This window comes from Eschrichtius robustus, chromosome 13 (genome assembly GCF_028021215.1).
Source record: "Eschrichtius robustus isolate mEscRob2 chromosome 13, mEscRob2.pri, whole genome shotgun sequence".
Lineage (NCBI taxonomy): Eukaryota > Metazoa > Chordata > Mammalia > Artiodactyla > Eschrichtiidae > Eschrichtius > Eschrichtius robustus.
In genome coordinates, this window is record NC_090836.1 from 54,358,633 (window position 1) to 54,386,184 (window position 27,552).

A 27,552-nucleotide genomic window follows, 5' to 3' on the forward strand; every position below is an offset into this window, starting at 1 on the left:
ACTTAGTTATAAATTTACTCAGGTTTATATTTGAGTTCCTTAACTTTGGGGCAATAATCAACTGTAGGACTTCATGGGAAGAGTCCATTATCCACAGGGAGAGTAGATGAGGAGAATCTTCGGAAATTTGGCTTAGCACCTTCAAAGACATCACTTTCTTAGTTTTTCTCTATCTCACACACCACCAGCTTGCTTTTAGTCTCCTCTGCAGGTTTCGTGTTATCTTCTCATCCCCTAAATGTTGCAGTACTTCAGGGCTCAGTTCCCTTACATTTTCTCTTTTCTATCTAGTTATTTTCCATGGCTTTAAATTCCATCCATATGCTGCTGATACTCATATTTATAACTTTAGCCCAGACTCATATAATACATCTGTTTATCAGACTCTTTTACTTGGAAATCCCAAACATAACATATCCAAATGAATCTCTTGAATCCCCCCGAAAAATATCGTATCTCCAGGCTGCTACATCTCAGTAAATAACAACTCCTTTCTTCTGGATACTCAGCCCCCAAAACTTGGAGTCATTCTTGACTCCTTTGTCTCATATCCAACACCCAATCTGTAAGTAACTCCCGCTTAGTTCTACCTTTAAAATATCCCAATGCTTCTTACTTCCACCCCCTATTACTATGTTCCAACCCGTAATCTTGTTCACCTGGATTTTTGCAATAGCCTCCTAACTTATCTCTTTTCTTTCCCTTTCCCCTCCTAAAGTCTATTCTCAACACAACAGGTCTTACAAGTAAATTAGATCACGTTGCTCTGTTCCTCAAAACCCTACTTTGGCTTCTCATCTCACCCAGAGTGAAATCCAAAGTCCTTACCATCGCCTAAAAGGCCTTACAAGATCTCCATTCTTTCTCCACCACTGATCTGACTTCATCTTCCATGGCTCATGCCCCACCCCACCCCTCTTCACCAGCCATGCTGGTCTCCTTTCTGTGAAAGCAGGATCCCACCTTGCACATTCTCACTCTGGGTTTTTGTCCTTACCATTCCCTTCAGATGCCTACACAAATGGCCCTTTATCAGAAAGGTCTTCCTAACCACCCACATGAGATAGCATCATCCACCTGTCCCCTTTACGCCCTATCCTATTTACCGTGTTTTGTTTTTCTTCTTAGCACCTATCATTAACTGACCCATTACATGTTATTTGTTAATGTCTACCTTCTTGGGCTAAAATGTAAGGTCTATGATGTTACTTTGTTCACTGTAGTATCTCCATTACCTAGAACAATGTTTGGCCCACAATAAGCACTCAATAAATATTTGTTGAACAAGTGAATGAAGAAACCCCAGTCTTAATTAGAGACTTGACAAAATACACATGAGCAACTGAAAAGTCGGCATGACATTCATTGATTTGATATAGGGAAAATGCCTGAATTGGAGTTACATACATCTGAATTGCACAAATAAAGTATTGACCAAAAATGTAAGTTGCAGGGCTTCCCTGGTGGTGCAGTGGTAAAGAATCTGCCTGCCAATGCAGCGGACACGGGTTCAAGCCCTGGTCCGGGAAGATCCCACGTGCCGCAGAGCAACTAAGCCCGTGCACCACAACTACTGAGCCTGCGTTCTAGAGCCCGCGAGCCACAACTACTGAGCCCATGTGCCACAACTACTGAAGCCCATGCACCTAGAGCCCATGCTCCACAACAAGAGAAGCCACCACAATGAGAAGGCTACCTACCGCAAGGAAGAGTAGTCCCCGCTCACTGCAACTAGAGAAAGCCCGTGCGCAGCAACGAAGACCCAATGCAGCCAAAAAAAAAAGAAGAAGAAGAAATGTTCCTCTCGTATGGATGGCCAGAAATGATCTTATTTAGAGGCAAGCAGGGGTCAGGAACAAGTTTCAGTCATGAGTGATGGGAGACAAACCTTTCCATCCCATCAACAAAAACTGAAAGTGGTCCTGTCCCCCTGTTATCCCTTCTCTCCATGCTTAAGCTTCTGGGAAGGATGGATAAGAAACATCAAAGGATACATAACCCAAAGTTTGAAAGTATTATAAAACACAAACCTGATGATTCTCTATGCCTATCTCCTATGAAGTTCCTGTATAACAAATAAAACACTTAAAGGATTGCATTGAAAAGAATAGATAATCTAAACTGAGGCGTTCAGATCTCTTTACACCATTGCTTATATGATGTGGGACAGAAAACTTCGGTGTTAAGATGCCTTTTGCTGCTTAAGGAAACCAAATCTCTAGAGCAGCCTGGGTCATGAGCCTCTTTACAGGTGTATTCCTTAAACTTCATGCTGAATTTGTAGACTCACATTTCTCTCCTATTTCTAGATAATCCTATACGAGTCTTATCCCTAATGTATTTCTCCTTTGTGTGTCACCTCAAAGTCTTTCTAATACTATTTTGTGACATGTGGTATCACTTAATAAACCAGGAGCTTGGAGGGATGGAAATTTCAATCAGACACAAATCCTTATCTCAAAGAACATGGAGAAATAAGGCAAGTATATAAATAAGTCTAATAAAAATGTACAATAAGAAGTATTATAAGAAAATACTTTCAGAAAGTTTTGAACGTGTAAGAGACCTTAATGGTGAAGTATTCTTACTTCTTCATTTTACAGATGAAGAAACTAAAAGAGAAAAGGTTAAATGACTCATTCTGTGAAGTACAATCAACTCATGTGAGGCATTGTGGTGGGCTGGAAAGAACAGTGAACTTAGGGTGAGACAATCTAGGAATGATTTTGGATCTCATCTAGTAAGCTCTCATAAAGAACAAATGATCAAACTTCCTTAAGCCTTAGTTTTCTCCTCTACAGACCAAGGATTATAATTGCTTGCCTATTAGGGTTGGTGGAAAGATCAAATGAGATCATGAAAAGGCGCTACTGATTATGAGGCAATTTAAAAAATGTAAAATATTACTACAATTAATTAACTGCAGAACTGGAAACAGAACTCAAATCTCGTAACTTTTAGACCCTTGTCCCTCACATATTAATGTGAAATACTCTCTACGACTCCCAATATATGATTTAGCAATTCACCTTCTTGCACAGAGTAGATTATAATTATCAATCATATGTATGTTGTTTACTGGAGTTGTATGACCGTTCCTTACCTGTTTGAGTTATATACAGAAAAATAAAACAGATGCTCTTGCTATGAAACTTCCTTGGCTAATTCTCACAACAACATAGGATAAGAATTTTATCTAACATTTCTCAATACCATGTTGTATTTTTCAGCCTGTTTATTCTGGCTTCTTCCTTAGAATCACTGTTGGTGTTGAATAAAAGTTAAGCAATTAAAAAGAAAAATAAACATCAGGAACTTTGTAGATCGAACTAGAGAAGACATCCTTGAGGCACTTTAAGAGAAGTTAAGTGATACCATCATTATGATATTGTGTTACTTCTTTGATCTGCTAAAAAGTTAAGTGAAATAATCAGTTTATATGTCTGAGTTTTCTTTCTAGTTGTTGCATGTAGAAATAAAACTAAGAAATAGGTCAACTGTAAAAGCTTTTGTTGTCTTCCTCACCTCATTACAGACTACTCCCTCTTTAGGATGGGTGAGAAAAGAGGGAACTAAGATTATTTTTACACATATTACTGTATGAATTAAGAAAGGTATTCAAGAAGTAGTGTGCTGTAGTGGAAAGAACATGAAATTTGGACTCGGAGGTCATGGGTTTCAGTTTTCCATCTGGTTCTTGAGACTTGAATCAAGTAACTTTTGTAACCTCAGTTTCCTTATTTGTAAAAGATGAAAACTAATAAAACCTACCCTTTGGATTGTCAAAGGAATTATATGGTATTCCCCAAATAATTAAAAGACAGCTAAAAAGATGCATATCATCTTTGGAAGAGAAGATAAAATTGAAATCACTTTTTTAAAATGAGGCACATGAATATAAAGTCAGAAAATTTAGATGGCATTAGCAATGGGATTAATTTTTAAAATATATGCTATGGAGCCCTAAACACTTGCTATAGTTGGGACACAAATTTGAGTATGAACTTCCTAGCTGTCATCTCAAACAGGGAAACATGGCAAGTCAGCAAACCAACAGCATCCATCCATAAGGTTAAAAACAAATTAGTAGTTTTGTGATTCCTCAAAAAGTGAAATATACAATTACCATATGAACTGAAATTTCTAGGTACACACCCAAAATGATTGAAAACAGGTATTCAAACAGATACTTGTACATCAGTGTACATCTTGTACATCATAGCAGCGTTATTCACAATAGCAAAAGGTAGAAACAACCAAAATTTCCATCAATGGATGAATTATCTACAAAATATAGTATATCCATACTAGGAAATACTATGCAGCCATAAAAAGAAATGAAGTACTGACACATACTAATGAATTCAAAATGCTAAGTGAAAGGAGTCAGACATCCTGATGAATTTCAAAATGCTAAGTGAAAGGAGTCAGACACAAAAGGTCACAAAAGGTCACATTATTGTATGAGTCCATTATATGAAATATCCAGAATAGTTAAATCCATAGAGACAGGAAGCAGATTAGGTTGCCAGGGGCTGAAGAGGGGGAGAAATAGGAAACGCCTGCATAATGGGTATGGGGTCTCCTTTGGGAATGTTGAAAATGTTTTGGAACTAGATAGAGGTGATGGTTGCACAACTATGAAAATGTACAAAATGCCACCAATCGTGCACTTCTAAATGGTTAATTTTATGCTATGTGAATTTTACCTCAATAAAAAAAAAAATAAATAGATTAAACAAAGCAAAACCAATCCAAAACCCAAACAAATGAGTTGTCTGGAAAAGTACAACTAATACTAATACTGAGGCCTGAAAGGACATTCTCTAAGGAAATAAACCCTTAACAATATCTCTGAACATAATGCTGAGTGTCTTATCATTCTTTAGAAGGTCCTTCAATAAAGGCTGATGTCATGACTATTAAGGGAAATATGGCAATACGTATTTTAACTGGGAACCAGGGGGAGAATGGTGTTAGCAATGTGGCCCAAGCTTCACTGGTCTCTGACCAGCAGGCTTAAGGCAGAGATAATATTAAAAATATATAGAGGAAGAGGTAGACTGCCTATCCTTCTATAATCCTTCATAAATGTTTCCTTTAGTCAAAATTTTGAAAGCTGTAGAGCAGGAGTGAGTTTGAGATTGCATTCCCTGCAGACCATGGGTGCAGGTTGCTAATTTAGAGGCTTGTGCTTTAAAAGTTAGCCAATCTGGAAGCAGGAGTAAGATCCATTGGTAAATGAGGAGAACTTTGGAAGCAGGTAGTGACAGTGCTGAGTCCCTGAAGGTTCTCCTGAGAAAGTATAAGATCTGCTCAAACACTCAAAGGGTAATTATAACCCCACATAGTTCCATGCAATAAATCATGCCCTCAGTATCTTTAAGGAGGAAAGGTTTCTTGTAGACTCCATGAGACCATGTATACAAAATCTCTTTGTAAAGTATAAAGTTTATACCAATTGTAGTTTTCATCGTTGTGAATATCTGGCTATAATACCTAGCATGTAAACAACGTATTTGAACAGAATTTTCACATACAGTATTCATTCAGTATTCTTGACAGATACTTATTGAATATTAATTGTGTGCCCAAGAAGGATAGACAATATTATCAGCATTTTAGAAAAGAATAAATTGACGTTCTGAGAACCTAAGATTTTCCCTAAGTCCCATAACTTGGAGACTCCAGACCTTTGGTTCCTAGTTCATTCCAAATCTTTCTGCCCCCAAGGGCTAAAACGACCAAGGATTATGGTTGCCAAACCCCTTTGTCTTCATTAATTACTAAATGTGATTATTTGATGCCTTGGGCAAAGGTTCACCATTTCTACTTCTGTCTGTGCAGTGGTATTTTCCTTAACTGCTGTTACATGGAGTTCTCTCTCAGAAGTCATGCTACCAAACACACACACAATGCTTGGCTGTACATTACCGGCTAACATTTGAATGTACATTGTGTGTTAGGTGTGGTGCTAAGAATTATGGAGACATATTCTCATTTAATCCTTAAAATAGCCTTCTGAGGAAGGTTCATCATCTCTCTTTTGTTTATATAGAAACTAAGGCTCAGAAAGATTAAATAACTTGTCCTAAGTCACAGGCAGAAATATAAATGGTCTGCAAATCCTTATAGGATATCAAAAGATTCCTGAAAATCAGAGGCTGACTTCTATGATTCCTACCTGGAGAGCCAGTAGGGTGTGGAACAAATGTTGAAAGTAAGTGACAGGGCTGGGTCCCCATCCAGTTTTGCTTAACTTCAGACTCACAGCTTAACTCCTCTGCTATCCTGAGACACAGGTCTAATGCATTTGTAATCATTTGATTCCCCACCCAGACAATTATGGTAATAAATTTGGGGTCATTATCATCATAGTGGCTAAAATTTTCTATGCCAAGCGCTTTTTAAAGTACTTAACAGTCCTAGAATTCAGGAATATTTGTAGATTTTAAAGTCCTCTGATAAAGGACAAGGAAGTGCCCGTCCACGTAAGAGTATTTTTGAGGAGATGGCAAGCTTTTGCTAAGAAAAGTCAAAAGTTCAGGTTAATGAGTATTATTCTGCTGTTGGATTCAGGATGTTGAAAAGCTAGTATCTATGCTTTTGACTAACATGTTTTTCCGTTCAGATGTGTATAATGTAATAGGGCAAAATAATTTATTTGACAAAACTTATCATAGTGTGCCAGATATTGTGCTAGGTGCTGCCATGTAGATGCTAGGGTTTAAGTATTCAAGAAGTGTCAGCTCTGCCAGTGTTGGAGGAAAAGCGAAGCGATCTTTACCAAACTGGGAAAAGTTCATCTCTCTGAGATTCATTTCCTAGTCTATAAATGAGGGGGTTGGATATCCAGGTCTTAATCGTCTCTGTTTTCTTGACTGTGTGTGAAGGTTTCTCCTCTTCATCTGTCACCACTCCCATGTCAAAATATTCATCTCACACTATCCTAGCTTTGCAATTCATTAATTAGTTCAACAAACGTTTACTGAACGTGCCTGAAGTGTCAGGCACTAAAGCGGTGAAGCAAGGTTCCTCTGCTCATAAAGCTTACAGTTCAAAGGGATAAGACAATAAATAAATTAAAAAATAGGAAAACAAATGCATAAAAATACTCATTAGCAATAAATAAATAAATAACTATAGGTTGGAAAGGTCTTAAGAAGGAAATAAGCAGGATGGCACGTTCTCTTTTTTTCAGTCATATAATGTGATTGGCTCTTTCAATTCCGAAAACGACGACCTATCAAGGTTATCAGATTTTAAAAGGGGAAAAACGATAATACCTTACAACGAACTAGGGAACGAATAGCCATTACTCTTTAAGAAAACTGTATTGGGGCTGGTTTACTCTACCTTTTCCTTGGAATGTTAGAGGAGAGGCTTCTCAAAATGAGAAGCGAGAGTAACTCACTTTTTTTTTTTTGGTAAGTCAGTCCGAAAGACAAAGCGAAAAGAGAGTACCAGGAGTCAGGCAGGGAAATTACCAATCGTCTGGCCATCAAGATTCCTTTAAGTCTCTAAGCTCCCCTTGGCAGCGGTAATCAAGATGAAAGAAAACTACTGCCATGAACTTCAGTTTTCCCTTCAATATTACTGCCCGGTGGCAGGAACCTGGGAAGAAGAGGTCAAGGTGTGGTTTGGCGAGAGGTAGTTCCCGGGAGAGGCGCTGGGAAGGGCAGGACGGAGAACAGCCGGAGAAGGTGACAGAAAGGGAGGGGAAGAGGGCGCTGGCACCCCGAGGTGAAAGCGCAGAAGTCTCTGCCGCGCGCGACTCAGGTGGCCCTTTCCCGCTCAGGTGAGCTCCTCCCGCGCCTCCCATTGGCCAAGGCGCCAGTGGCGCTGGGAGGGCGACGCAGTCCGGTCTAGTTCAGGGTCTAGGGCTGCGCGTCACTTCCGGTAGCGCGGAGCTTGTAAAACACCCTGGAGAGAAAATGGCGGCAGCAGCGGCTTCGGCGCCTCAACAGCTCTCGGATGAGGAGCTTTTCTCTCAGCTCCGCCGTTACGGCCTATCTCCTGGCCCAGTGACGGAGAGCACCCGCCCGGTCTACCTCAAGAAGCTGAAGAAGCTTCGAGAGGAAGAGCAGCAGCAGCACCGGTCCGGGGGCCGCGGCACCAAGACGCGGAACAGTAATAACAATAACACGGCAACCGCCACGGTCGCCGCCGCGGGAGCAGCGGCGGCGGCCGTGGGGATGGGGGTCCGGCAGGTCTCAGGCGACCTCTCCTACTTACGGACTCCTGGGGGCTTGGGCCGGATCTCGGCTTCTGGCCCGGAGAGCCCCTTGGGAGGGCCCGGGGGCGCCTCGGCCGCCCCCACGGCTGGCAGCAAAGTACTGCTGGGCTTCAGCTCGGACGAGTCGGACGTGGAGGCCAGTCCCCGGGACCAGGCCGGCGGCGGCGGCGGCGGCGGGAGGAAAGACCGGGCTCCGCTCCAGTATCGCGGGCTCAAACCGACGTCGGCGCCCCTGGCCTCCAGCGAGGTGACTAACAGCAACTCGGCCGAGCGGAGGAAGCCCCACTCGTGGTGGGGGGCCAGGAGGCCGGCGGCTGCCGAGCTGCCGAGCCCGTCGGGGAGAGATGGGGCGGCGGACGACGAGGAGCAGGAGGGAGAAGACGGCGAGGACAGGGACCCGGAGGCCGAGGAGCCGCTGTGGTCCGGCCGGACCGTGAATGGCAGCCGGCTTCTCCCCTACAGCTGCCGGGAGAACTATTCGGACTCGGAAGAAGAGGACGACGACGACGTGGCCTCCAGCAGACAGGTATTGAAGGACGACTCCCTTTCCCGGCATCGGCCCAGGCGGGGCCACAGTAAGCCTCTCTCTCCGCTGCCTGCAAAATCGGCCGGCGGCCGACTGGAGACCTCAGTTCAGGGAGGGGGAGGAATCGCGATGAATGACAGGGCGGCGGCCGCCGGGAGTCTAGACAGGAGCCGAAACGTCGAAGAGGCGGCGGCGGCGGCGGCGGCGGCGGAGCAGGGAGGAGGGTTTGATCCCCTGGACTCCAGCCCCATTCCTAGATACCGCGCTAACGCTAAGAAACTGACCCCTCTCCTGCAGCCACCGCTCGCGGACGTGGACTCAACCTTGGATTCGTCCGCAGGCTCCCTTCTTAAAACCAATAATCATATCGGCGGTGTGGCCTTCGGCGTGGACTCCCCCAGGATTTTTTCCAACAGCCTCCCTCCCAGTGCGGCGGTGGCCGCCTCTAGTTCACTCAGGATCAATCACTCCAATCATACGGGCTCCAATCATACCTACCTGAAGAACACATATAACAAACCGAAGCTTTCCGAACCTGAGGAGGAACTTCTCCAGCAATTTAAACGGGAGGAGGTGTCCCCAACTGGGGGTTTCAGTGCCCACTACTTGTCGATGTTTCTCTTAACTGCTGCCTGCCTGTTTTTCCTCATATTGGGACTGACTTACCTAGGAATGAGAGGGACAGGAGTCTCCGAGGACGGAGGACTCAGCAGTAAGTATTAAACCCCGTGGGGAAGGCAACAAAGGGAATGGTGTTAGTGGTCGGCTCTCACTGCACTGGGCGTTTTACCCGAGGTGACTTCTGTCTGCAAGAACATGGCTTGATAGTGAAACACAACAGATGGAGTGCATTCGTATCATCTTTCTTTAAGAAAGAACGTGATTACCATGATAAGAATGATAATCCCATGGCTGGTTTTAAGATTTTTCTGTATGAAGTACGGGGAAATTCAGAACATCTTATAAAAGAACAAAATATTACAAGCAAGTCTGTTAAATTTTCTTTTGGCCTTAAATAACCATATGTGGAGATACCAATCCAATTACTCAACAGTTTGGAGGTATTTTGTTCAGGGGCATCATAAATGCAGTGGGTTTTTTGTTGGTTTGTTTTTGTTTTCCCAAATTGAGTTGTGGTTCTAAAAGGCAAGGTAAGATCTCTTGAAATTCTGGTTAAATGTTTTGTAGTACTAAGTATATGTGTAGGTAGTTTTGTAATTTCTTTAAAGTGAATGAATACAGATAGAAAGTAGGAAGGCATATCTCTACATTGGTTTCCCAGCCCGAAGCACCTCCCCTTCCACCAGTGAAAAAAATAGTGGTAGGGAACTGCAGGGGTTTGCAGTCAGATTAATCTGGATTGGTCTCCAGGCCCTGCCTTTTACTTGCTAAATGTCTGTAGGCAGGTGTGTTCACTCATTCATTAAGCCAGCGTCATCTATGCTGCCCTTCAACACAGGAAGATGAATACTGATGGCTTTGTGTTCTATGAAGGAAATAAGGATGGAGTAACTGGTGTATTCTACTTTAGAGATAGAGAGAGTAGGAACTATTTGAAGTGAGACCTGAAGCAGGAGAAGGCGACGGCCTTGTAGGAGACAGGAGAGCATTCTGGGCAGAGATCACAAGAGGAGGAGGAAAGGCCTTGAGTTGAGCAAGAGCCTTCCTGTAGGTTATATAGTACCTTGAGCAAGGGGGAGTGAGCCAGAGTTTAAGCTTCCCTTGCAAAATCTGTAAAATGATGCTAATCTTGATTAGGATGATGCCTGGGAAAATTAAAAGAGAGAAAGTAAATTTAGTGCATGGTGGACTGCTGAATACATAATTTCTCAGTGTTAGGTCCTTCTCCCCTCCCCCTGCCCCCTGAAACTTCCTGCCCTTTTCACCCAACATGAATTCACTGTATCATGATTTGTATTTATAAAATTGGCTTACTCTTACTTTATTTCAAAATAGTGAATGATGCAGTTAGCAGACATGAAGAGTGGAGTGAAAATAGTGTAAGCTTTGGTTTGGTGTAGCCAATCCTAAGATAGTCAAATAATAGATTATGATATTCCTTAACTAGAGGATTTAGAAGAGGGCTGAAATCCAGCACTCACTGTAAATTGGTACCCTGGGTGATCCTGCCCCAGATATTAGAGAGAGACAAGAAATAAGGTCACACTAGAAGTTATACTAGTAAAGTTCACATAAATGACATTACCCATGAGTAGTGCCTTCCTGCATGTTTGTTTCTCCAACAGAACCTGGTCTGTTCTGGCCCTTTTCTAAGAACTAAAGGCTTTGCACATATTGTCACTCAATCTGCCCAACAACTCACAGAGGCAGATGGTGTCATCGTCACTCTAGAGATGAGGACAGTGAGACTCAAAGAAGTTAAGAAATGTACCCACAGTTGAACAGCTAGTGAGTGATAGGACTAAGATTTGGTTTCAGATTTTTTTCAACTATTAAGCCCATACTACTTTGGGTATTGTTTATAGAGAGCTTTCTAAATAAGAGGATACTTTTATTAGAATTAAGAAAATAATTGAGTACTTGGTAGGATTTCATACAGAATTACTGATGAGCACAATTCTCAACTAAGGTGACTTGTCACATCTTTCTTGTCACTACTAAGATGAATGGCTAATATTCTCTTAAGTACTAGGGATAGGATTGCTAGGGCTTAGGTACCTGCCCCCCCCACCTCCACCATTGTGGAAGGAAGGAAATTATAAAGTGGTTTGCACTTTAATAAATGGTAAATATGAGGTAGCTTGGGTGATGGAAAGAACAGTGGCTAAGAGGTAGAGGATCTGGGTCCTAGGACTTGTCAAAATGACCTTAGTCAAGTTAACTTCTGAGCCTCATTCTTACATATTAAATGGGAGTAATAATTTCTGCTGTCTATGGAGTTGTGAGGATCAAATGAGATAGTTTGTAAACAAGCTTAAAGTGATATTCAGAAGTTTAGATAAAATTTGTTGTACTCCTGGTAAACTACAGTATATATGTAAAGAGAAATAGTTAAGTCATTTCTGTAAATATTTAGTAGTGTATTTCTTACCTATTCAACATTTAATTTTTATTAAATTCTATTAAATACACATTGTAGACATTGATACAGAAATTTGAGTCAAAGTGTGATGAATCCTTAAATGTATTATATACTCGACCTATTGTGTATCCTGGTAGAAAGAAGTGCCTGTTAGTTCAGTTAGTTCGCACACCTAACGGTGAATAACTTCACTCCCTATATTTATGTATTCTGAATCCTTTGTCATATTATAATGGTTAGCCAGTGCTTAACTGTAGGGGTCATTGGTCAAATAGTGTGCTTAAGGAAATAGTTTTACTTTGAGTAATAATTTCACCAGAAGATTGTAGGTTATATGTGAGAGTAAGCTTTCGTAAGCTTTCATTAGTTACCATTTAAATTATGTATAGCATGTAATAGATTAGCCTTTTAAATAGTTCCTAATCATTTGTTCTTTAAAAGCTTCTCATCAGTACCCTAATTTTATTAATTAAGTTACTTTTATTAAATTACTATGAGTGTCTGGTTTCTCATCTGTAAAACTAGGGAGTTGGCTTAGATGATGTCTACGTTCTTTCCAGCTCTAAGGTTTAAGATTCTAGCTTTGAACTGCCCTACCAAAACAGCTCAAGGATCAGCCTGCAGTCAGATTACATCAAGACAACCCACCAAAAGAACATAGAGAGGCAGAATAGATTAACTTTCTTAGGCTCATCTGATCATTATTAAAAGTTGTTTTTCAGTTACAAAAGACATGATTTTTGTAGAAAATTTGAATAGAGATCTATGAAGCAAAAAATGAATCAGTATTGTTTACCTCTCCTCCTAGTCTCACACTCACCCTTGGCATAAATAAGTTCAAATAATAAATTAGAACTTTCTTTATGCTTTTCATGTAAATACATGCATTCATATATATGTATGTGTGTGTGCACATACACATTTTCATTCAACAGTAGAGTGCCTACTATGTGCCAAGCACTATTTTAAGCAGCAGGAATATGTGGAGAACAAGGCAGATGAAATCTCTCTTCTCATGGAGCTTACATTCTAGGGGGGAAGATAGACAACTAAACAAATAAGAATTTCAGATAGTTGCTAACACGTGGTAATGGTAGTAACTTGAAAGGCATAAAACAGAGTCTGAATTTTATTTTAAGTAACATCCTACTATACATATTCTTCAGTTTCTTTTTTCACTTAGTATTGTATAATGGGTAGCTTTCCTTATAGTAAGTTTAAGTACAAAGGCATAATTTAAAAATCTCACATTTCACTGGTCCCTTTCTAGTCCGATAAAAATGCTAAAATCTCTGCCATCCTGAAAATGTTCTTTAACCCTCTGTTCTCCTCTAGCTCTTAGTCTCATCTCAGCCAAGATAACTCTTTCCTCCCCTGCCATTCACTCAACCCCTGTCTAGTTTAGCTTTTTTTTTTTTCACCATCCATTCCTCTGTGACCTCTCTGTCACCAGTTACTTAATTGCTAACCGAGAGAAGCTTTTAAGTTCTCTTCACCTCTTTGATACATTCAATACACTGACAGTTCCCTTCTTTGTGAAACTCTCTCCTTTCCAAACTTCTGTATCACCACTCTCTTCTACTTTTCATTTATTTGTCTGCCTGTGTTTTAAATATTGGTGGTCTCTGGAACGCTTATCCTTTTGTACAGTTTTCCTAGGCAGTTTCATCCACTCTACTGGCTAATACCTCCCAATTTTATATTTTCATCTTAAATTTTTCTCTCTTGGGTTCTAGACTTAACCATTTGTTAGACAATTTCTTCTGGATGTACCAGAAGTACTAACACCATCTGTACTCATCAGCTTTACTTCCTTTTACCTTGTTTCTCCTGTTTTGTTCCCTGTTTTAGTTAATGGTATTTCCATCCACCCAGAGCTCAAGCTAAAAACCTTGAATTTGCCTTGATTCCTTCCTTTCCTCCATCTTCCTACCAAACCTCAAAGCACAGTCTATCTTGTTACCAAATCCTGTAGTTTTACCTGCTACCTATCTTTTGACTCCATCTATTTCTCTCCATTCCCCACTGCTCTAGGCTAGTCTCTTGCCTGAACTGATTTAGCAGTCTTCTAACAGTTGTCCGTGCTTCTCGGCTGTAGCTCTTCCCGTCTGTTTTTCAGTGTCAGGGCAATATTTCTAAAACAAGAATGCAGTAATTCATTCATGCTTAAAATTACTCAGTGGCTTTCCCTTACTCATTGGATAGAATGTAAACTCCTTGGCTAAGCTGTTCATGATCTAAGTATGCCTACTCTTTCTAACTTCATTTCTTAGCAGTCCCTGTTATCACACTTTACTTTCTGGAAAACTGGAACTTTCTGGAACACTGCTTGGTGTTCACTGAATATGTCACTGAGATTTTTGTGCCTTTGTGCATGTGCAGGTTGTTTCTTCCTCTCTACTAACTGCTATTCGTTCTTAAAAGTCTCACCTCTGGATGTCTTCTCTGTCTCCCTATCCTCTTTACCCTAGAGTTTGGCCCATCATTCTCTACTCCAAGAAGATCTTATGCATCCTTCATAGCATTTATTTCATGTTTATAATTGTGTATGTCCACTGTGCCAGATAGATTACAGCTCCTTGAGGTAATGTTCCTACAGGAGGAATTGAGTACACTGGAAAAGAGCACAGGCTCTTTCATTTCTCTCTCTTGACCACAGGGTCATGAGCCTGGATGACTGAGAGAACAGTAATACCATTGACAGGAATTAGAGATGTTGAAAAGGGATCTTTTGGGGGGAAAGGCAGCATAGAGAAAATGAGTTTATTTGGGGCTTATTTTTTGAGTTATTCAAGTAGCAATATCCTGTAGGCTATTGTAGTTATATAATTGGATTAAAGATGAGAAACTGATGCTTAATGTGAAAGTAAAGTACTGTTTACTAAAGGAATAGATAACCTTTTTAATATTTGTTTCTTCTTTTCGTGTGGGTGTTTCGTTCTTAAAGACAAGACTGAGTGCTGCAAAAGGTACCATAGTTTTTAAAAAATTATATTTTTACTTTTTCAGGTAGACTAGCCAAAAGGTCAAAACTTTGAATCTGTAATGAAATGGGCATAAGGATTTTGAAAAGTAGTTGTTGCCCTCATTCTTGAAGAATGAAAGCTGAGTGAGAAGTTGACTACTTTGTAAGAACAAAAAAATTCTTAGACCTCTAAGAATATTCCTGGGAATACCAGGGGATTGCATATCCCAGTCTGATGATTTGAGAAATTAAAATCTACTATGTAAAAGTGTCTTTCATCTGAAAATTATCTCTAGCATAATTTAAAATAAAAATCATCAGAGTGAAAACTTGTAAGTTCCCTATGAGTGTATTCATGGAGCCTAGTTTGAAACATTGGCATAGATATAAGGGCTTGGATCATTAAAGAGGCAACCTGGGTTTGAATTTGGGCCCTTCCTCTTGTTAGCTTTTTTATTAAAGGCAAGTTGCTGAACCCCTGTAAACCTCAATATTCTCATCTGTAAAATAGAGTTAAGTCAGAATTAAATGAAATAATGCATGTAAAGTACTCGACTCAGCACATGACACATAGGAATAATAATAACAGCAGCTAACCCTTATGTAGCACTTTGTGCCAGGCACTGAGCCTAAACAATTATAATTGTCAAGTAATCTTCATGAGGCAGGTATTTATCCCATTTTATAGATAAAGAAACTGAGACACAGAGAAGTTACATAACTTGCCTAGGGTCATGAGTGCAGAGGCAGTATTTGGACTCAGATAGTGGCACTTAACCACCCTGCTAGATTGCCTTTTAATATGTGCAAGTACATAAGGGCTCTGTATATGTTCTCCACTATTATTATTATCTAGGAAATTATGAAAGATATGGATGGGTGAAGCTGCTTAATGCATGAAATCCTAGAAGTGCCAAGGATAATCTTTGAAACCTAACGTTAGTACAAGAAAGTACAAGTTTGTACTTATTTGACGATTAGGAATCATGTGGAACTGTTTATCCTTCTATAAGGTTTTAGATTAATTAATTCATTGATATATGAGGAGGGCAGTCTGCTATAATATAATACAAATTATATAATATGTAAAACTATAAGGCATATGATACTATTTCTAATTTTTAAAAGATTTGCATAGTCTCAGACTGGTGGGGATAGTGGTCCTCTGATTTGCATTACCACTTTTTTTTTTAATTTTTAAAAATTATTTTATTTTTATTTTTTGGCCACGCGGCGTTCCCTGACCAGGGATCGAACCCGCGCCCCCTGCGTTGGAAGCACGGAGTCTTAACCACTGGACCACCAGGGGAGTCCCCTGCATTACCACTTTAAAACTTAGGTTTTCCATTGTTCATTTTCAAGATGTAAAAATCTTTTAGTACATTTGTTCTCCCTTTTTTTGCACCTTTTAAAAAAGCTTTTAATGTATTTTCCCTATGCGTATATTTGTTTCAATGGAAATGAAGCATTCTGTAATTTCAGGGATGTTTTAAAAAATTAGATAATTTTATGATTACCCTGTAGAGTTAGGAAGTTTTAAAATAGCTTCTCCTCGCTCACTAATCATTCTATATATTTACCTATCTGAAAAATATTTTATGTAAATAAAAGGAACCTCAGAGCAAAGAGGTTATAACGTCAGTGCAAAGAGATATTTAGTTTATAAGAGTTTAAAAATGAAGTATACTTTGGACTTCCCTGGTGGCACAGTGGTTAAGAATCCGCCAGCCAATGCAGGGGACATGGGTTTGATCCCTGGTCTGGGAAGATCCCACATGCTGCGGAGCAACTAAGCCGGTGCGCCACAATTACTGAGCCCATGTGCTGCAACTACTGAAGCCCACGAGCCTAGAGCCCATGCTCCGCAACAAGAGAAGCCACCACAGTGAGAAGACTGCGCACTGCAACAAAGAGTAGCCCCCGCTTGCCGCAACCAGAGAAAGGCCATGCGCAGCAATGAAGATCCAACGCAGCCAAAAATTAAATAAGTAAATAAATAAATAAATAATGAAGTATACCTTAAACTTTTGGAAATCTGTAAAATATATGGTAAGCAAGTAGTAGTAACTTCTTTACGAAAAGCATATTACTAATGGTATATCTTTATTCTAATCCTGTATTAATTTATTATACACTAAAAATTGCTACTATTTAATTTGGGAATCCAGCACAATACTAATTGTAGAAATTATTATAACATGTATTGTCTCATAACTTTATATTTTGACTTTCATACTCAGAATTTATTTATTTATTTATTTAAAGAAGCTGTGTATTCTTTCTTTCTTTCTTTCTTTCTTTCTTTATGGCTGTGTTGGGTCTTCGTTTCTGTGAGAGGGCTTTCTCTAGTTGTGGCAAGTGGGGGCCACTCTTCATCGCGGTGCACAGGCCTCTCACTGTCGCGGCCTCTCCTGTTGCGGAGCACAGGCTCCATACGCGCAGGCTCGGTAATTGTGGCTCACGGGCCCAGCTGCTCCGCGGCATGTGGGATCCTCCCAGACCAGGGCTCGAACCCGTGTTCCCTGCATTAGCAAGCAGATTCTCAACCACTGCACCACCAGGGAAGCCCCAGAATTTATTTTTAACAGATTTTAAAGTGAACCAGTAGCAGTATATTTGGATTTTGCTGTTTTAATAATGCACGTTTTAACCTGAATCACACAAGTGATAGTTAAAAAAAAATATGTAAAATTTGATCTAATTAATATTCTTTATTAACATCACTGTCAAAAATAATTTTTAAACAAGAGTTGAACGTGCCGCGGAGCAACTCAGCCCGTGCGCTGCAACTACTGAGCCCGAGTGCCACAACTACTGAAGCCCATGTTCCCTAGAGCCCACACACTGCAACTACTGAGCCCATGTGCCGCAACTACTGAAGCTTGCGCGCTCTAGGGCCTGCGTGCTGCAACTACTGAAGCCCGCACTCCTAGAGCCCGTGCTCCGCGACAAGAGAAGCCACCGCAATAAGAAGCCCATGCACCATAACGAAGAGTCGCCCCCACTCGCCACAACTAGAGAAAGCCCGCGCGCAACAACGAAGACCCAACACAGCCAAATAAATAAATAAAATCTTTAAAAAACAAAGCAAAACAAGAGTTGACTAGGAAGGAAGTGTTTAGGTTTTAATATTTATTTATCTAACATTTTATAGTTAAATTTTACATGTTTTACATCATTCTTTTGAAAATATATTTCTAAGGAAATTAGCTTTTAAAAAGATTGTGAAAATTTATACTAACAGGTAATATCTGAAAATAGGATAACAAGTCTGTCACATTGAAGCCGTCATTATTATTTTTACAAGGTCTTAATTTTTTTTCTTTATTTCTAGAGGTATAGAGTTTAAAATTATACCACTTGTTTTGCCTGGGTAGCAGAGTTATTGCTCTATGTCATAGTTTTTTGCTTAAAATGTTTTTGCAAGATGACTTCTAAATTCATCTTTATAGCTATGTTGATATCAAATGGCAAGCTAACATTTAAAATAAGGCTGGGTGCAAAACTGCAAGTTGAGTGATAAGTGGTTAAGTATACACCAACAGTTGCTCTCCTGTCCTGAATATACATGAATGGAAAAAAATCCTTTAGGAGCAATGGGCATTTTAACACATAGAACATCAATTTTGTTTTGCAGTTAGAGACCCCTTTTATGTGTGTATATATGTACAAAAGGAATTTGCTGATTGTGGCTAATTCCTGAAAGCACATTATGCTTATAAAGGAAGCTTTTGCTCTGTAGGAATTCACCTAGGTATAATTTTTTTTTTAATGTTTATTTATTTTTTATTTTTTTTTCTTATTAGTCATCCATTTCATACACATCAGTGTATACATGTCAACCTAGGTATAATTTTTTAAACACATATAAAGAGGGTCATTGAAATTAATTAGCAGGAGGAAATCTTAGAATATTTGTTTCTCCCAGTCCCTGGGCTATGGCTTAGAACCTTGGTCAACCTTGGTAATGACTTCTGGGTTTAGAAGGACACCTACTATGGTAACACAAATGCTTTCTTGCTTGATTTAGTTCTCCTGTTCATTCATCCATTTACTCACTCATAAATTATTTATTGAGCGCCTGCTATGTGATACTGGAAGATGAGTATATACTTTCTAGAACTGTAGGAGGGATACTCTTTCCCCAGCACGCGGCCTCCCTCCCCCTCCCAGCCCCCACATTCTCTTCTTTTTCCTAAAATGCACTAGCTAGCCTTCAGAACTGAGATTTGGTTACTGTGCAACATTGTTTCAGATTTGTCCATCGTGACTCCGGAAACATGACTTTAAAAATTAGTTTCTGCAAATTTGAGTATGCCCTATGATAAAGTTTACTACAAAAGAAATAGTTTCATTTCTTACAGGATTTTAGAAGTAATTTCAAGAGTAAAAAAAGGAAGAGACATGAAGAATGAATTTGTCAAAAATGAAAATATTATCAATTTGAAATGTTTATGATTGTGGTTTAAGATGTTCTATAAATGTTCTTATGCTTATGACAAAAGTCTTACTTCGTTTTTTAAAGTAAGAAAATCACCTTTAAATGTCCCTTCTTTTAGATTCTAAAGCCTTAAATGATAAAAGCATTTATTGAGAACTTTCTGTGTGTGAGCACCTTTATATTAATTTCCATGAGGGAAACTATTAATGTTATCTCCATGAGAAAACTGAAATATAGAGGGAATAGGGTTAGGTGTGACTTAAGATCCCACAGCTACTAAGTTTTAAAGCCAGCATTTGAACCCATGATCTGACTAAGGGTCCACAGTCTTAGCCACTGGGAAGCCGTAGATTTTCTTAGGTATCTTTTCTCACCTACTAACTTTATTTCGGCAGGTAAATCGCTTGTGACCTCTGGGCTTTGGTTTTTGCATCTATCAAATGAGGGGATAGTAAAATCAGCTCTACTTCCAGCCAGTGACTTTTGTAGGGAACTGATGTGATAATGTCTATGGAAATGCTTTGGAGAAATTAGAAGTGTTGTATAAATGCATATTTTTAATGCTGTAAGTTAGAATTTCCCAGATATAGTAGTTTAATTTAAACAGCACGTGTTCAGCACTATGACATGTCCTGTCGGTAATGTTAATAAGTAATGGAAGAGTTGGTTAAATTTATAGTTCTTATCAGTATTTTGTTAAGCTTTCTCTCAAGTTGTCTGAGCAGATAAAAGGAATCATCTTTTTACATTACCTAGTTAGTACCTTATCTCTAGGTGCTGAAAAAGAATTTTCTATCTTTGCAGTTATATTAATGTAATAGATTGTGAAGCACAATTTGAAACTAGATTTTAGCCTCCTGGACCGCTAGAAGGTAGACTTGCTGATAGGAAAGACAGAGATGGGATACATTGCTTTAATCCAAAATATAGTAGTGAATTTGAGACAGAAAAACATTTCTTAGGAATATGGATGAGTCTTGTGTTAACATTATCTGAAGGACAGAAAGTACTTGCAGCTGGTAGAGAAGAATGGCCTGTCACATGCTGTTCTTCATCCCGTTTGTAAGATACCATGAGTACTATTATTGGTAAAGTGGGAAGGTGAGGTGTGTCCCCATGAATAGGCAATAGATTGAGTGGGGGTAATCAAGAAATTGGGGGGGGGATGAAATAATAAAATGAATTTGGTAAACATTAAAATCATGCTAATTAAATTACAAGGAATTTAAAGTACATTAGAATCTTCAGTCTCCTAGATAATTCATATGAAGCACGTAATGAAATTTTCATCTCATTTTGCATTTGAAATTGTATCAAAGATGTGGTTTCAGACCAGAGCTGTCTAATAGAAATATAAACCACATGTGTAATTTTAGTTTTTCCAGTAGCCATATTAAAATGTAAAAAGAAACAGGTGAAGTTAACTTTAATAATAGATTTTACTTAATCTGGTAATCTAGAATATTATCATTTCAACATAATCAGTTTAAAAATTATTGAGATATTTTACATTCTTTTTTTGTACTAACAGCCTATTTTATACCTACAGCCTGTCTCAAATCAGACTAGCTAAATTTCAAGTGCTCAGTGGCCACATGTGGCTAGTGGCTACTATATAGGATAGCGCAGCTCTAGACTGCCCTGAGTTATGGAGTTATATTGTTGGTTTAATGAGATCTAACAGCTACTAATTTTTGAATCTTACAATGTGCCTTGCATTGTGTTCTCTATAATATTTTCAGTTAATCTTTATAATAACTCCATGATGCAGATTTTACTCTTCTCATTTTATAAATACAGTGAGGTATAAGAGATGTTAATTTGTTTAAGGTCTAAGGTCAAACAGGTAGTCTGTAGGAGAGCAGGGATTTAAAACCAAGTCTGACCCCAAAATTCTTGTCCTTTTCATTGTATTGCACTGTTTTAAAGCATGGCCACTTACCTAAGGCAGGTTGTGGTGAAAGAGATTTAGTTCTTCCACTGCTCAGTTATTTTTGATTCACTGCAGTGACTTTTGATTTAATTAGTCCTTGTTTTAAAATATAAATACAGAGCATTTTTAGGTTAAAGTGGAAGAGGTATCCCCTAAATTCTTACTTATATTTCTAATTGGGAATATTCCTTTATATTCTTTTCACCATGTCCTGTTGTAAACTGCTTTGTATAGCTCTTCAAAGTAGACACGTAGGAGGGAGGGATGACCTTTTGATTCTGGCACATGACTGTTTTGGGAGCTAAGGGGAAAGTCAGCTACTATTGAGAAAAATGAAAACAGGATGACTAATAAAACTTTTGTTGTAGTAAAAAAAATTTTAAAGGTTTCATTACCTCACTTTGAGAAAGATTTTGGGATGATCTTATTCATCATGCTCTTTGAATTATAAAAATTATCTCAGTTCTTTTGCATGGTGTTATTTTATGATGGATTTATACTTAGCAACATTAATGAATTTGAGTAATTTCTTTGAATTATGTTTAGATTCATAGAGAATGTTTGCTCACAAAGACAAGCTGTTTACTTCTAAAAGAAAAAAATGGACAGTCCTTAATTTTTGAATGGTTGTCTTCCAGATCATGTGTAAAATAGTTGTTTGAACTTGGAACATACCTAACTACACTGTTTCTAAGTTCCCAGGCTAGCCCATAGAAGCCTATTTAAAACCATGTCCTATTTTAAAAACACTAATTCAAAAAGATACATGCACTCTAATGTTCACAGCAGCATTATTTACAGTTGCCAAGATAAGCAACCTAAGTGTCCATCAACAGATAAATGGATAAAGAGGATGTGGCATATATGTATATATACAATGGAATACTACTCAGCCATAAACAATAATGAAATTTTGACATTTGCAACAACATGAATGGACTTGGAGGGTATTATGCTAAGTGAAATAAGTCAGAGAAAGACAAATACTCTATGATATTACTTATATGTGAAATCTAAAAAATACAACAAACTAGTGAATATAAGAAAAAAGAAGCAGACTCACAGTTATACTGAACAAACTAATGGTTACCAGTGGAGAGGAAAGGGAAGAGGGGCAACATAGAGGTGGGGGATTAAGAGGTACAAACTATTATGTATAAAATAAACCACAAGGATATATTGTACAACACAGGGAACATAGCCAGTGTTTTATAACTGTGAATGGAGTATAGCCTTTAAAAATTGTGAATCACTGTATTGTACACCTGTAGCTTATATTGTATAGCAACCATACTTCAATTAAAAAAAACATATCCTGTCTTAGTACTAGTATAGTATTTTTCTCTTCTTATACTTTTCTGTCTCCTAATTCCTGTTCTTATGCTGGACTAAGCTACTTGGCATTCTACTGTGATCTTGGTTAAACATCTAAGTGCCCAGTACTTCAAATTTTTTCTTTTTTTAAAAAAATTGAGATATAATTGACATATAACATTGTGTTAGTTTAAGATGTACTACGTAATGATTTGATATATGTATGTTTTGTGAAATGATTACCACAATAAGTTTAGTTAACATCCGTCACCATATATAGTTATATTCTTGTAATGAGAACTTTTAAGACCTACTCTCTTAGCAGCTTTCATTTATACAGTACAGTATTGTTAAATATAGTCACCACACTGTACATTACATCCCCAGGACTTATTCATCTTATAACTGGAAATTTGTACCTTTTGACCACCTTCACCCATTTCACCCACCTCCCTACCCCCCACCTCTGGCTGCCACCAGTCTGCTCTGTTTCTACAAGTTTGTTTTTTTTTTGAGATTCCACATACAAGTGAGATCGTACAGAATTTGTCTTTCTCTGTCTGACTTACTTCATGTAGTATAATGCTCTATAATAAATAGTAGGTCTACTTATTGGGTGCTTGGCAAGTATAAACATAAATGTTTACACTTAAGCATTTAAGTCTTAAGCATTTTTTACATGATTTGATAAATGAAGAATCTGTAATGGAAGATTAGGCTAATCACTCTGTCCAAGGTTATAGGTCAGAGAGGGGAGTTATTTTCTCAGTTCAGGTACTTTTAGCTAAATGATAGAGAAATCCATTCGAATGAATTAATTCACAATATTATAGAATTCTGATAATAAAAATGATGTGATTTTATGATAAAATTTGATAATGTGATTATCTTTAGTGAGGATTGAGCCAATATGGAATCAGAAGTTAACCCAGCTTCCCTAAATCATCCTTCATCCTTATATGTATAGTTAGTTGGGTTGCCTACATTTTTCAGTTAGAAGTTAGGTCCATAGTGCTCAACTTATGTGCTGAAAAACATTTTGGGAACACCACGCGTTACAAGGTATTGTCTGAGGACCTAACAAATGATTTGCCCTTCTCATATTGTTCTATTATTTTTCAACTACGTATCAATACTGCTATGATTAGAATACAAAAAAATTATATATTCATGGTAGAATTTTGTCATATTTTCTTAGTATGTGAATACTAAAAATACTACTTTGGGGATCTGAACATCTTGATATAAATGAAGAAGTCCTTTTACTTAAAAAGTGAAGAAACACTGCTTAAAGCATGCTATAAGGAAATTGTATATACTGGTTATATTTTAGAATTTGTTTTCAAGACAATCAGTGAATGTTGGGAAATCAGTTGTAATGTTTAAATGACTGACTGACCAACCTATCAACTGGTAACAGCCCTTTAATCTTCTCAGAGGTGATTGCACTTTAAATACAAGATCTTAGTTAACCCAGCTTCTCTCTCTGATTAGTGAAATTTTTGGCATTTAGTGTAAAATTCAGGTATTATAAGAAGGTTTTTGGCAGGGAGCCTTGCCTTGGGGTCTTCCATTTCATCTCTTTCTAACTCACAGATTTTCTGAGAACTCTGTCATTTCTTCCCAGCAGCTCCATGGCAGAGACGAATGAGGAATGGAGTAGTGGTATGTTGTGTTATTTTGTAAACTGAGTGCCGTCTATTTTTTAATTTCATGCGAGGATTGGGAAAAGAAAAAAAAAGCTGAGATTTATTAATCTCTTTTCTCCCCATATTGGTATGCATAGTCACAAAACATCCCATTTTATGTTAGTTTACTAGATAGAGTCTTAGAGAGGGTGACTTGCCTAAGGTCACAAGTCATAAATTTTGAAACAAGTATTCCTTGCTCCGGAGAGTTTTTTTTTCCATTTTACTTCACTGCCTTTCAGTGTGAAAAGATATTTTTCATTCATCTAAATGACTTAACTTCGGAAGTAAGCATTACTTAGTGGACATTTTTATTTAAATTTAAAAAATTTAATTTGTATTTTAAAGTTTAAAAATTATACTAGGTTGAAATTAATATATTAAAGTTATAAATTATATTAATACTGTGTTATGCAAGAAGGAAAAAGGATAAAGATAATCATCCAATTACTTTGAAAATATTTAGTACCTTTTAAAAAAATTCTGTAATATTTGAGTTAGAAAATGAGAGAAACTAGAGTGATTTAGTGTCCTCGCCTGAATTTTGTTGTAGGCAGAATATCAGTCCAAATACATTAAAAAAAAATAGGAATACAACATTCTGTTGGGTTGGTTTAGATTGCTTATTTTATTTTTTTAAGCAAACACTTCCTATCTTCTTTAAAATTCTTTTTTGGTAATAAATTTTGTAATGGATTTTGTAAATCCATGGTGTATGGACTTTGATGTTTAAAAAGCAAGATTAAATAGCCTATAGTAGGGTGTACAATTTGGGGAAAAAAAACAGCTTAAAGTAGTAAATCAAAATTCTGGCAAGTCAGTTTGCTAACTAGAGCAGACACAATATGAATGTAAATATGTTATCTTGTGCTTTAATTTACAAGACTTTTTTTCTACCAGTTTACTACAGGGTTGTTGCCATACTTCTTTTTTTTTGGCTATTTTTGTTAATAAATTCTGGTTCTGGGGGAAGGAAGAAGGAAGGTTACACTGAATAAATAAAAGTAGATAAACTTAAAATCAACATTTTTGCCATATACGGTCACCTTAGAGTTTAAAGGACTTTTAGAAGTCACTAGCTACTTTGTGCAGTGGCGTTTGAGAGAAGATGATGTTTTAGTTGGGCTCTTTTGGTCATAAAGACAGTCTTAAGAAACAGGGTTTACTCTCAGGATGTATGTGGGCTAGGTCTGTAAAGACTTTAGGAAATCAGTTCAACTCAAAGGGCTCTGGGTCTGTACTTGTGTGTGTGCCTCTGTCTTGGCACTGTCCTAAATTTTGCATGCAATTATTTCACTTAATTCTTAAAACAATCCTAAGAGCCAGGTATTATTAGCATTCGCTTTAGATGAGGAAACTGAGGTTTAGGAGAAACTTGTCTAAAGTCAGTAAGTAGTAGAACCAAGATTTGAATAGCGATAATCTGACTTCCGGTATGGAATCTTTGTCCCTGTACTATATTCTCTACATGATTCTGTATCATCTCCTGTTTTGTTTTGTTTTTTGATTTCCTTTGGAATTATCCTCACCACCCCCAAAAAAGTCTTACATTCTACTAGACCAGGGGTTCTTAACCCCAGTGGTCTCTGAATCTTAAAGAAGCCATAAATGGCCTCCAGGTGAACAGTAACTCCTTGAAATTTTATGCAAATTTTTGAAAGTGTATTCACTTTTCTGGGGATGGGGTCCATAGATTTTATCCATTTCTCAAGGATCTCTGACCCTCCAAAATAGTGAGAATCACTGCATTGTCAGCTGCTCTGGGGAAGGTTGTATGAGTTTTCATCTTTGTATTCCTTAGCACGTGGTTTTTGATTGTTCAAAAATATTTGTTGAAGAGAATTTAACAAATAAGAGATGGTGTGTGGGGAAATAAGCTTAAAATTAGTGATAATATGGGAGTCTTAAGATACCTTGAATGTTTACTAGATGGGTATGAGAGCATCAGTTTTATTTACTTGGTTCAGAAAATTGTTTTGTTACTGACAGTTTCAAATTTCCAGCTCTAGTATATAGTAGTTCTATGAAGTTAGGATTTTGAAATCAGAGCATAAAGGAAAATTTGTGTGTTCAAAACTGCTGTTGAAAAGTCCCCTAGATTTAGAGGCTGCCGTGTGATCTCTCAAGAAGGCCAGTTTTCCCCCCACCCCCGCCATCCAGTGTAAGAATAGACCATTTTAGGACCTGATGGAGCACTAAGGAACATAGTACATCTTTAAACATTAGAATCATACTCGGTGTTTGAAGTATTCTTAGTTATGAGAGAGCCACATGGAAATTGAGAGCAGCTGAGGGAATGGCAATATCGCATCTCCCATCTCAGGCTTTGTCTAGGGCACATGCCTATTGACTGTAACAGTTACAGTTGTGGGGAAGTGCATGCCTTTTTTTTTTCCCCTTAAGTATTTGTTCACACACATTTATTCCTATTGTCTCTTTCTGCTACAAGTAGAAGTTAGAAGTAGACGTTAGGTGAAAATCTAATGATTCCAGCATACGTTGTACTTTCTGTTCATTGTGTTCACGTGGAAGCATGGGTTTTACTCTTAAGGTTTCATATAATATATTTTAACCAACAAAAAAGTCTCATTTAGCCTAGTTTACCACGTGTCGTAACTGCTTATATTTGTTTTACCCAATGTGTCGTTTTTTGGTTTTTTTAACCTAATGATGATAAATTCCTCTATTCCCCAAATGACTTTTCATTTCTGTCTGGTTTCTTCCATAGCTAAAAGTCAAGATGTAACTTTTAAGCTTGTTGCTCATAAAGTCAATGTTAGGGATATATATATATTTTTTTCTTTTAGCTCCATATTCAGTTTATATGTTAGTTTTGGTCATACTTTAATCTCTGTTCTTTGTCTATGTATATAATGCCTTTTTCCCTTTTATCAGAGCTATGCTCCTTATCCCTGTTTGATGAATGGAATAAGAACTACTGTCCTTTTTTTTTTTTTTCATTTCTATTCACCTTTTCATTGCACTGTAGCTTTTCTCTCTCCAGTATTTGCATAATGTCTCTGCTACACAAAACTAAAGTGGTGGTAGTGTTTATCTCTAGTCATTTAAAATGGTAAACACACACATTGTAATTGAGAATGTTACTAAGTAGAAGACCTCATGAATTTAATTCTATGGGAAATGCATGTTTCTTTATTGTATTGTGCTGGAGATGGGTTGCACGGTGTATCACAGATCCCTTTTGGATCTCTAAATTCTCTTTTAGCAATATTCTTTCAGAACAGCCCTCTTTATAACACAGTTTCTTTTGTATTCTTGGCAATGTAAACCTTGAGGAAGTGTTATAGCCAGTCTCTAGTGTATAGCGGTTAATGTTTAAAATCTCTTAATACAGTGAGCTGTCACCATGTTTAATAAATTGCAGTATTGCATTAGCATAAATTCC

At 38.1% G+C, this 27,552-nt stretch overlaps 1 protein-coding gene across 2 annotated transcripts in view; it reads left to right on the forward strand.

Annotated features, from left to right (window-relative positions):
* Nucleotides 1-7,918: 7,918 nt before the first annotated feature.
* Nucleotides 7,919-27,552, forward strand: part of LEMD3 (LEM domain containing 3) — a 65,940-nt gene continuing 46,306 nt past the window's right edge. For both annotated transcript variants that reach the window (XM_068561381.1, XM_068561382.1), the window contains exon 1: nt 7,919-9,474. In XM_068561381.1, coding sequence (XP_068417482.1) covers nt 7,935-9,474 — 1,540 coding nt within the window. In that variant the 5' untranslated portion in view covers nt 7,919-7,934. The remainder of the gene's footprint in view (nt 9,475-27,552) is intronic.